The following is a 12,664-nucleotide window of genomic DNA, read 5'->3' as shown; positions in this document are numbered from 1 at the left end:
ATCTGTGTAAAGCAGTCAGTGCACTATGAACTCAGTATGCTAATAATGTATGAATACAACAGTGTACATCATGTCTGCTGACAAACGTAGAGTAAATTAAGCCGTTTGAAGTTGATGCTTTTGTATAATTTTGAATGCACCATGCAGAAACCAATAGTACACAGCTTGTTGTCATACTTGTCAGTATATGAACGCACACAAAACAGCAAGTGTGAGTGTAAGCAAATTGAGACAGATGCAAAAGAGTTTGTCTCACATGTGTGGGGATGAAACTGATAACATGTGGATCAACTACACAAGTACAGTAAACTATTTCAGCTCAATAACAGCTCAACAATGAATTAACAATATAGCGATTCTTGAAAACTGCTGAATAATGTGGCACCAATGGATCCTTGAAATGCTTTTGAAATTACTGTATTAACCGTGACAAGATATTGTGTCGGCTGAATCTATTTTTACTTCACATTATGTAATAACAGCATTAGGTCAAGCACAGGCCCCGAAAGTTTGTGGAAAAAGTGTGTGACGATTCTGAAACTGAGATAGAAACCGTGATACAAAGATATGAACCGCCCCTGGTAGAGAATCTTCACACTCCCACTGGGAAAGCACTACTGTATGTCCATAACAATACAAGCCATATGTTGTCCTTCATGGTTTAAAATGATCAGGCCTGGTTAAACTGAGTGGATGCCAGTGTGTCTGTTGGTAGATTAGATAGTAAAACCTGGATGGAGGCAGTAACTGATTCGAAGAACTGGACAGACTGGATTTACTACTACAACTATATACACATAAAAAGGGCAAACACCCACACTCTGAGATAACAAGCACAGACAGATGGCTGCTCCACTGGTGTCAGGTGAACTGTTCCCGCCAACATTCAGCTGAGCTGCCATTCACTGCAACTCTCAGAAGTTTTACTACAGTAGGTCTGTCTTTTAACCAGAGGGTTTCTGTTTGTTTTTACACTGACTGGTATTGTTGAGGGTTTGTTATGTAGAAGGTAAAAAAAGAGCAGTAGAATAAGCTTTTAAAAGTTAATATACAACTACACTGATGGGATTTATAAGAAAAAAAAAGAAAAATTGACTGTTATTGGGCCTCTTATTTGGTCTAACAAGAATGTTAAATGTTATCAGAGGAATGGAATTAAATACTCTGATAAGAAATGTAATGAGGCCAGACAACCACAAGGAGGTGCAGGTATTCACAGCATCAGAAGGATAAAATGAAAATTAGAAAATATATAAGGCCTACATGTATGCGTCAGATTGCGGTTTTCATTTAGATTATTTCCTTCCTTCTTTTTTATTTGTTCATTCCTTCCTATTTATTTATTTCTATTGCTTCCTTTCTTCCTTTCTATCCCTTCCTTCCCATTTCCTACCTCCTTCCCTCCTTTCTTTACTCAAAACGATCACAGAAGATGATGAGAGCAGATGAGGAAAAAAATTGTTAAAATGAGACGAGAGAAAGTGTTTCAGACAGCAGGTGCAAAACAATTGCTCTCACCACTGATCCCACCTGGTGCGTAACCATGGCACCTACCATACAGGCATCATAAGGTGTGTGGATGCACATGCACGCATACAAAGCCAGAGAGCATCTATAATTTTCAGCCATGCAGACCAACAGGTCAAATCAACACACAGCTCAGTGAACTGCTCCAAATCTCAGAGCTGCGCTGTTCAGTGTGAAAACACACACAGGATATGTTTTCAGATTTCACAAGATCACAGCAGCACGCCTAAGACGTCAGACAGCAGGAGATAGGAAAGTAGATGGCACTTTCATTTCAAACCTGAACGTTTCATCACCACTGTTAGGAATACAAAATGATGAAGCTTAGTTATCTGTGAAGTGATGAAACCACTGTGGATAAATGATCCATGTCAAACCTGTCAAATCAGGATTCACTACAGTGCACAAAAGATTGGAATAAAAAAGCTGTCTGTTCAAATCTATCGACATCTTTGTGCTGTTCATTTGAGGATTTTTGTTAACGTGGATATCTGTTACACAGAAAGACAGGAAGATGATGAACAGTTGGAATAGTTTTGCTCTGTAAGCCGTATGACGTCAACCTGCAGATCATTATATTTCTTTCCCTACAATATACAACTGTGCTCAGACTTGACGCAATGTTTTGATCTGGCAGTTTAATCAGCTCAATTGTGATATTATCTTGGCCGTTGGTTATTTTGACTGATCTTTCAGGAATGAGCAACAATGAAATCTACCTTGCTCCCTGCTTATCTCACTACTTCAAAGGAAGTAACTTCAAAAAAGCAAGACAATGGTGAGGTGCTTGCCTGTAAGTTCCAAAGACAACAGTGTATGCTGCTAAACTACAGCTGTACAGGCCCAAACTGTGCAAATCTGACTCTATGTTTTAATCAGAGGGAAAAGACAGGAATAGTTTGGCTCTGTAACCAATGTGATGTCAGGTAAGGTGAGAGAATGTGCGCAGGTGTGAGACCTCGTGGCGCAACGGTAGCGCGTCTGACTCCAGATCAGAAGGTTGTGTGTTCAAATCACGTCGGGGTCAGTATCTTTTCATGTAGAGAGGACAAAACCCAACCCTAATGAAATGACATCCATTGAACCTGTGGTGCCGGTTGAATGTGAAGCACTCACTAGAAATGACCACTGCAAAAGTCACCTCAATTGTCTTTGTGCTTGTACAACTTTTTCCGTTTAAATTTGTGGATTTTTAAAAATAATTTCAAGTTAGCAACCATGTGTTCATTCACTGTGGAGTAAATTGGAGCAAACATCACACTGTCAGCCACATTTCACTTCATTGAAATGGTTCCAAATAATCATTTAAACCACTTCCTACTTATACAGACACAATGAGGGGGTACAGCTCATTAAATGGCCCAACATTAAAGCTGCAGAGCGGGTGACTCAGGTGTAGTCAACACTGTTCCCATGGGAAGGATGCAGTGGGACTATGGGTAATCATTTCCAGCTGCTCTAGCGGGTGGGGGTGGGCTGTGTGGCATCACGCTGCTTCTGAAGAGATTTTGCCAACACACTCTTATACTCGCAAACTTTTTAAACACGCACACACTTCAGTGAACACAGCAGACAACACCGTATCACTCTACCTACCACAAATATGAAAGCTGTGGAGAGGTGCCAACAGGTTGCAGTGATTAAACAGAGAACATTGTGGTGTGCAGTAGCAGCTTAATGTTTTGTAATGTTGTAGTAATCACGAGACCGTAAAAGCAGGCAGGTGTAATCATGAGCTCATGCAGTGAAGCTCTCTGTAGTGCTGCCAGAGATTTACCTCAAAGATTCAGAGGTCGAATACTAGAGCCCGACCGGTACACATATTAGGGAGTGTATACACACATATGAAAAAAGTTGGCAATTATTCCTAAAATGTTATCAATCCCTTGTGACAAAGAAATGTAACTGAGGCTTGATATTTTACAGTTCAACCATGAACTTTAAATGAAAAAGAAAACAGAAATACAACCAAATATATAGAATTTGAATTGCTAAAATGAACGCCAATACCGATATGTCTGTGAAAGGCTTCTATCAGCTGATATTATGACAAACTGATAGGTCAATCGGGCTGTATCAGATACCATCAAAGGTGTTTTTGCACAAAAGAAAAGCTGAATGGAAAGAGACTGGAGAACAAACAAATACATACAATATGCAATATATACACCACTTCTCTTCATTTTACAAACACACACACAGACTTTGACTCACCCTGTCTTTGTCGTCCACTACATCACACAACATATCATCCAGGTCCAAAATGCCCCCATCTCCATGTTCCAACCTGTGGACCTGCACCCAGTAGCTGACGTCCTGGAAGAAGAAAAAAACAGAGAGAGGTTAATACACCAGTCATCAGATCATGTATATTTGCGCCATATGGACTTGCAGCCTTATATAAGCAAACATGTAAGCGTTGCCAGGCCAAAGGAATGAGCAGCTTGTGTCTCCTTAAGAATCAGCTGATCTCATCACAATGTGCTCCATGTAATGATCCAGTCAGCTGGCACACAGAGCCTCTGACATGGCTCTGGATTTACATCATGATGGCAGTTATGAAATATTTTAATCCCCTGCTGGATGGCCGGCAAAATGAGCATATGGCTCGAACCTTTGTCCATGATGGAAAAGGAGAGGAAGAGATGTGTCCAATAATGTCAAATGTCCCTGTATTTGTTTCCCTGGTAAAATACGATTCTTGCCAAATTATAATCGATTTTAAAATTAAGAAGTCTTTGTCTGGAAATATATTTTGAGAGGGAAATTATCAGATGTTCAAAGCAACTATAGGACATTTAGTAAATTCCTGTTTCAACAGTCAAATATTCCATGGATGTTGGATATAAACCAATAAAAAGTATCATTGCCTTCATTTGTCCTCTTCCATGGGCTTTAGTACTGAGGCATGATGGCCCAGTCAGACAGCAGGGTAAAGAGCAACCAATCAGCTCAGTGACTGTCCTTCCTCATTCGCCATGTATGGAAGAATCTCCTCACTCTTTTGTTTATATTTTGTTCTCACTCCATTTCACTGCCTACATTTCTTTGCCTCCAAACTGAGCTGTCTTCGGGTCTGTGGTCAAATGCCTTCATGCACGGCTCTGTTGTACTGAGCTCCATTGTGGTTCACCAGGCAAAATGGTCCAACTAATGAGGGGAATGACTGTGTGGTATTTTCCTTCCTTCTGAGGTTAGTCAGAGGGAAAAGATGGCAAGTTTATCAGGGAGCGTTCTCAAAAGACAAGACAAGAAGACGGAGAGAAACTGTGATATTAGCAGTTGTATATCTAAGCAATGAGCAATGCAACATTTGGGTCATGATAGAACGATAAAGAGAGTTGTACAGCTTTTTGACTCAGAAGCAAAGCTTAAAACATTCCAACCTGAGGGGAAAATGCTGCATCTACACTATAACATCACTACAAAACACGCTTAAACCCCAGAAGAAGACACAGCATAATTGCACCATCTCTGGCAATCATTACAAACCACAAACTGACCCTGTGTATCAAACGGGGGGGAACATTTAAATTTTAAAATGCTAACTCGCTCCATGTCTGTTTGGCATCGCCAACCAGACTTGTTCCTCAGATGGATTAAAAGAAACAAAACATGATTCTGAGAGAAGCTCAGACGCAAAACATAATCCCAGATTCACCCTTGCGATGGAAGGAAAGTATTTGATTTTGACAAATACTGTTTAGATTAGACTTAAATCAAAATGATGTAGAGGGCTTACGTCAATGTCTCCCAAAGACCAAAAGCAGCACTGCACAATTCCCAGTTTAAAGACTCATCATTATGGGAGTATTGGCAGAGAATTCCTCACTGACTGGAAGAGGGATGGAGTTTGTGTTTTGGGGGATAATTTCTTAATACTTTGGTGTAAATACTTATATAACTAATGTGCACACACACAACAAATGTTTTTTCTTCTGGTAGATAAGTAAGACTTCCAAGGAAGATACAGCCGGTCATGTTAGCTCGTCAGCTCACAAAAATCCCCATGGTCAAATACTTTGTTTTGCCTCCTTCTTAATATCATTCATCTTTGTCTGCAACTCTAAAGCCCTGTACGATATAAAACTCAAAAAATCAGTATAAGTGTAGCTTAGCTTTCTACAGCGATTCTCTTGAACTATGTTATTATTGTCACATAGATCTTGGAAGATCATACATGATTAATATCTGGTAGAGGCTTGGAAACACCCCGAGTTTGGCAGTGTCTTGAGAGCAACCAAAAGTGTTCACTGTTCATCCATCATATTAGGCTCATACTGTATGGGCTTAATGAAATGTTGAACACATACCAGTAGAAAAAGGACTACAGAGAAACAGGGGAAGCAGAACCTCCCAACAAAGAGTGAATTGTGACAGAGACGTTTACATTACTGTGCTATACAGTACAGTACGAGTGGAAAGGGAGGACAGCAGATGATATAGTGTCAACACACTCAGCAGTCGGCCTCGGCTCACTTTCTTAGAATCATTCCTTCCACTTAATTCAACATGTTACACAAGAATCTCCCACATTTATCATCTCTGACTTTTCATTGACTCTGTAACTGCATTTCTCAAGAACTACAGTTTTTTATTTTCTCATACACGGTTACAAGAACTTTCACAAAATCTGAAATCACGTCCATGCAGCATGTCTACATGTCTGTTCAAGCACAAAAAGTCGGACACATAGACTAGTCTGAAAAGACCAAACTTTCCCTTGAAGCTGTTTTTGGGCACTGGAAGATTACGGATACAAACAAAACAGACAAAAAGAAGCAGCAGTACCAGTGAGTCTCCACTGTATTATTTCATGGAGAAGGGGACAAAAACCACCAACACAGCTTTGATACAGTATTTGAGCCAAGAATGTCTGGGGAAATCTGCAAGTCATCTTCCACACAGGAAGAAGAACCTGTAGAAACGAGTCCAACCTGAGTTGATAGATGATTCTCACCAATCTAAAGTTACATGTGTTTGTGACGTGTAACTTTTCACCCCAATGATGAATTTAAAGTTGAATTCCCATGTCAGGTACAAAGTTTTTGGGAGGCTCTTCACAACGCACATCTCTAAATGACGCCTTGCACAGCGCTTCAGCATATCATCATGGACCTAGGATTGCAATGCGCATAGTCTGACAGTCAGTGGGATTTCCATGTCACGATAAAACCTTGGGCTGCCAGCTACGACTATAAATCATAAACATGATACTTGACAGGTGCAGCAAAATACTGTGAGTACTTGAGAACTTTGTTACCACTTCAATCTCATTAAGATCTTATTACAATAATGTCGTTACATAACTTAAAGTTTTTTTCTATTAATGTCACTCGAGTCAAGAGCAGATACATTTCAATATAAAGTGCAAATGGACGTAGCTTGAACAAGCATTGCCAAATGCAACAGCACAGGAGCGTGCTGGGTTTCACTTTAATGAGTGAAAAGTGAAGAGTATTTTGCATAGGGTGCGGGAAACCCTCAAGGGGGAGTAGAGTATGTAAATAACATGTGAAACAGAAGAGCATTTCAATTATTTATAAAGAATATGGATAAAGTAGCCGGGTGGATTAACATGCAGTTACAGAATAATCCTTGCCATGTTGACACTAACAGATCTGCAGGTTTTAAATAAATAACTTTTGTGTTCAGCACAGTAAATATCAGTAAACATGCATCGTGTGCCGGTGAGTATAGTCCCCTGGTCTTATAGCTGCTGCCCCAGTGACCTGTTTAGTCACATGTGAGCTTTACTCATGCATTCAAAAACTGAGTGAGTGACATACCAGCACCCGTCTGATCAGGTATCCATTTATCTGATCCAGTGTAGAAGGTGAGAGAGAACAGACAGGGAGTTGTTCTCTGAGCCATTCACACATAATAACAAACACACACACACACTAACACACACACACACACACATTTGCGACATAAGCCCAGACAATAGCTCTCCTCACCCCGTTACCAGAGTCTTTGTACCAGAGTGGGTTGCCTGTTTCTGTCAAAGACCACACAAAGACTGGTGCCCCGGAGGAAACTGGGAGTGGGAGGAGGGTGATAAAAAGAGAGTGTTGGTGAGAGAGAGAGTACATGTGCCTGTGTGTGTGTCTTGCGATCGCTGCGTTATCCCCTGCAAGTGCTGCTATTCCCACAGGGGTAATCTGAGTGGCTCGATGGAGTCCCCAGCTGTCAGGATCTCGTGGCGCAACGGTAGCGCGTCTGACTCCAGATCAGAAGGTTGCGTGTTCAAATCACGTCGGGATCGATGCTTTTTAATATTCAGGGGAACCCCACTGCAGCCACATACTTTTACTCAGTCCAAGCTAGTCATATAAACAGGCTTAGACAGTGGATTACCTTTGTATGACACACAATTAAATGAAGGAAAAAGACAAATGACAGTCACATATGTGGGTCTTAGTAAAGACAACACCCAGACATGTTTCCCATGAATAAGCCTTGGGGAATGTCAAGCATTTGGAGATGATTCTAAAACGATAATAGAGTTTTACAAATTAGAGCATAAGCAGCAGCAGTTTTATAGCACAGATCAAATGTGACCTTGTCTCTTATCTTCATAAAATGGTATAAATAAGCACTGTTGTGTAAACTGAATAAGTGATAAATGCGATAAATATGCAAGCAGATGACAAATGAAGAGTCAGATGAATCATTCTCTAATCACTGTGTTAAAGGCACCATTGAAGTGTGATTTAATATGTGCAGTTAAAGGAGGAAATGCATGAATGTAGAAATTGTGGGTTTTCTATATATTAAGATACATTCAGATCAACATGGTGCGATCAAAAGGTTTATTTTGCTTACAAACAGAATGCAGCAGGGTTTATCTGCATGCAGCAGATGTGAGCAACAACAACCATGAATCAGTATTCTGTTTTACGTTGTGAGCAGGAGTGCAGTATGGAGGATCAGGAACATTATGACCTGTGCTACACACATTTTGTGATCACTTGCATGTGCACATTTAAAATTTCACCAAATTGGAGCTGAGTACAAACATCTAAATCTGAGTCAGACTCACATCCAGGATCATCACTGGTAAGAGGTGCATCTATGGCTGTGAACCAGACACTGAACAGCAGTTTCCACAGTGGAAGAACCTGCAGTATCTGAACCAAAGAGGGTTCATCAGGTCAGGAGTGCGACCAAGAGCACATTCATCATTTTGTGAGGACATTCACAGAGGAACTGTGGCATGATGGCAACTTGTTGACTTGTGTTGTGATGATTTCTGAGGGAGCAGTCATCACATTTTCTGAACTTATGGTTACTATTAGAGAGATGTGTTTTGGATAAGGAGAGATGGATGTAAGGGTTTATGTTGGCTTGTGTTGGGTTGTCTATATCCTTCAAGTGATGAGATGATCCAAACTCCAAAAAGGTCCCTAAGAGAGGACTCTCAAATCTCCAGACTTTCACCGCCTGAGCAGAGAGCTTAGACATCACCATTAGTTTGTGACCTCTGACCTTTAGGAGCACAGACCTCACTATGAATCATCAGCTCAACCCAGTGGTTCAACCTCTCAACCTCCCACTTTTAGTTTTCACTCGGCAGCACAATAATGACTGTGATTTGTGGAGTGTATTTTTTATTCTGTGAGTCAGAAACAAAAGTGTCACACCTGCCTCACATGCACGTGCGCACGCACACACACACACAGTCCCTGGCTCCTTATCTTTGCCTATGTGCTATCAGGAGAAAAATCAAACAAATACACAATAGAAGATATAGGTCAGTAGCAGGCTACTGCTTCTACCACTGTGAGGTCACACGTAGTGCAGCTTACATTTAATTAAGCACTAACACAAAAAACCTTCTTCATTTAAAAAGACTTTGCATGTAATTTGTTGTTCATTAGTCCATACACATTAAATCAGCAAAGTCATTACAGGATAAAGTTGTTTTCTTATTCAGACAAAATAGTTAACATCACTGATATATTATCAATCTACCTAATCAGGGCTGAGCGTGGGAGTGTGTAGGCTACTTACGCAAATGTACTGCATACTCACATAAACACACACCTCAATCTATTTTTGCACTTTTCCGGTCTGCACAACTCATATCCTATCTACTCTGTCCCTTCTAACTATGTGTTGTGTACCTACATTTAAATTGAGTCCTAAATATGTACATGATATGTTGATATGTTATGCAATATTTATGTTGACACCAGGGATAAGGGAAAAACAGCATTTAAATATATTCTTTGTCCTGTACATACAGCAGAATTGACAATAAAGTTGACTTTGACTATGACAGGAGCAACAGCAGGATGGAGAATTTGCTTCAATGAAAATCAGATGAAAGCCTTAAATAAAGATTATTGACTGTAAAAATACAAATTGAGGAATTAAGGTATCACTAGTAGTCATACAGCCCTTGTCAGAATTTCCATATACTGACAATTTTAATTCATAGAGTACTAATTACTGGTTGTTTATAAAAAGCCGCACCCTGTTAAAACGTTGGTTATAGAGCATCACGCGATGGACACTGTGCTGGATTATCCACCTTTTTGTTCTCTGGTTAGGATTTTGATCCTACACACCAACACTCTGCAAACCAGACAAGTTTGCTGGCTGACATTATACATCTTGTCTCAACAGTAGATGATTTTCCAGTTTAGTTTAGTGCCCTGGGTTTGTTTAATCCCAGTAAAATAGACTGAATGTCCCTTCTGGGCATTCCTATTGTTTCCTAGTAGAACATCACAGCCCCGTAATGTGCATAAAGTAAAGTCTGACTGTGTGTACGTGCACTACTGATGCCCTGCACACCAAAACAACCACAGTTCAACACTGAGAGAGACAGGACACCTTGCTTCACACATAGAGTAACAGCACCCCGATGCACAAACACAGGAGCACAGTACTAAGCGTGACACAAAGAACTTATACTGGAGACTCAAAAGTCTTAATGACCTTTATGTCGTACTGTAACTTGGTTAATAGATTTTCCTGAGAAAGTCAGAAAGAGACAAGTTAGGAGAAACAATATAATATCATGTACAAATCATTTACTTGCATCATTACCTGACTAAAACTAACATTCTAATCACAACTCATCTTAAGCCAAATCATCATATTGTATATTAATATACTTCAAAGTAAAACATCATACTGGTACAAAGCTGAGATAATTTTTCTCCTTCATTTAAGGTAAATATGCAAGATAAATTCCTTTCAAGTTAATTCAACAATGTCAAGTTTTAACTTTCAGATTTTATAATCATTGTTCTAATATGAGGTCTTCTAAATTTAAATAATGAGCTGAATGAATGTCGTGCTGATATTATTTGTGTAAATTAAGTCACTTAAGAACTAATTAAATAAATTAAACTGGATTTACAGTGATATTGTGACACAACTGAGAAATTCAATACATATTTAGAGTTGGATGAGCATAATTAGTGTCTCCACAATACCTCACTCCATTAAAGGATGACCCAAACTTGTTAAAAGACAGTTATTACTATGTTTTCAATACAGTCGTACTATTTTTAGAACCAAGATAATCTCATGTACCCCAAGAACCAAATGGAAAAAAGCTAAAGGTCCCACATAACTCGTGACAACCTTAATTTGTAATAGGAAACATAAGGCAACTACTAGATTAATGGCTCTGTAAAATGTATATGTTTGCAGTGCAGGCACATATGAAAGGATAAAACGATATTTCTTTTGGCCAACAGTTTACTTCTTCCCGCCCTGTGCACTACAGCACAGTGGCAGTACTGGTACCAGAGAGGTTAGTGAGGGTTTGAGCTGGTAATTCAGGCCAGCCTGTCAAACACAGAGCCAATGCAGCAGCGTCTTGACCTCGAGACCCTCCAAATATCTGCCACACCTACACACACTGAGACAGAGCAGAGACGACAAGATGCCAAGTCTCTGGAGCCTAAAGCTGCCACAGAGAACATCCTGTCAAAGCCACGGGCCATGTTTACAAAAGTGACACCTGATTTTCCAAGCTTTGAGATTCAGCCCCAGTTTTATGCTTGGATAAACCTCTGAAGTCTTCTCCCCGCTGTGTGATCTGCTTGAGTATGGGATTTAAAGTCATTAAACCGTGTTTCTCCAAGACTACAACTCCACATATCACCCCTTATGATAAGTATAATGTGGAAAGCTGAGCATCTGGTCTGGATAAAAAAGAAAGCAGGCCGCAGTATGTGTGTGTATGTGTGCATGTGTGTGAGTGTGTGTGTGTGTGTGTGTGTGTGTGTGTGTGTGTGTGTGTGTGTGTGTGTGTGTGTGTGTGTGTGTGTGTGTGTGTGTGTGTGTGTGTGTGTGTGTGTGTGTGTGTGTGTGTGTGTGTGTGTCTGTGTGTGTGTGTGTGTGTCCTCACAGGCCAGAAATGCTGCCTCACAGCTCAGCCTGAGCTTGAACCACTGCTGTGATGAAGGTTTCACCAACAAATTAAACAGACATTATCACAAGAGGAACTCATTGAGCAGATTTCATAATGATTCATCATTAGGCCAAATAAAGGGTAAAACTTTGGACAAGATGTGTGAGATATTAAGAAGGATAACATAACAATACTGCCATGACTCTGGACTTTAAACTCTTGGATAAAGAGTTCTGATTATGGACTCTTCAAGTTATTTGACTTGTACCTGTGTGCTATTGTTTTCAGATTTGGGTTCATTCAGTGTTTCATTCTGTTTCACATTTACTGTCTTGGATCTGTAACTTTTTGGAATATGGGACGTGCAAAGGAACATGCATGATTTGTCAAATGGCATGCACTCATGAAAAAAAACATCTAAACACATCAATTTCCATGAAGTTAAGTGAGATATAACATGCTTTATCCCAGACTTGAAGAAAGTCTATGAATTGTTCTGTAATATGGAAATGGATAAATGGCTTATTTACGCCAACAAATTAATAAATCTGAATGAATAGGTGCAACTATTCTTTCTGAGATGCTAAACGGAAGCATCCTCTGAAAGACACAGATCTCTTGTGTTAACAGGACGCTGTTCTCTCATTGACCCTGACCTTTGACCTCCTCTGTATAGGAGAAAGCAAGAAGACAGTTTCCTTAAAGAGTATATCTGTCAGCTTCAAACACTTATCTTTAGAAATCAACTGACAGAGGGTG

The 12,664-nt window shown here is 39.9% G+C and overlaps 1 protein-coding gene and 2 non-coding genes across 3 annotated transcripts in view; 2 read left to right on the top strand and 1 right to left on the bottom strand.

The window, feature by feature from the left end:
• Positions 1–12,664, bottom strand: part of LOC133026865 (partitioning defective 3 homolog) — a 345,261-nt gene that overhangs the window by 303,376 nt on the left and 29,221 nt on the right. The window contains exon 2 of the mRNA XM_061093848.1: positions 3,742–3,843. Within this exon, the coding sequence (XP_060949831.1) occupies positions 3,742–3,843 (102 nt within the window). The remainder of the gene's footprint in view (positions 1–3,741; positions 3,844–12,664) is intronic.
• trnaw-cca (transfer RNA tryptophan (anticodon CCA)) lies at positions 2,483–2,554 on the top strand. The gene has a single exon. It is a non-coding gene; the product is annotated as a tRNA-Trp (tRNA).
• On the top strand, positions 7,724–7,795 carry trnaw-cca (transfer RNA tryptophan (anticodon CCA)). Its single transcript has one exon. It is a non-coding gene; the product is annotated as a tRNA-Trp (tRNA).

The sequence above is a fragment of the Limanda limanda genome, chromosome 20, assembly GCF_963576545.1.
Source record: "Limanda limanda chromosome 20, fLimLim1.1, whole genome shotgun sequence".
NCBI lineage: Eukaryota > Metazoa > Chordata > Actinopteri > Pleuronectiformes > Pleuronectidae > Limanda > Limanda limanda.
This window is presented reverse-complemented; position numbering and strand designations above follow the sequence as displayed.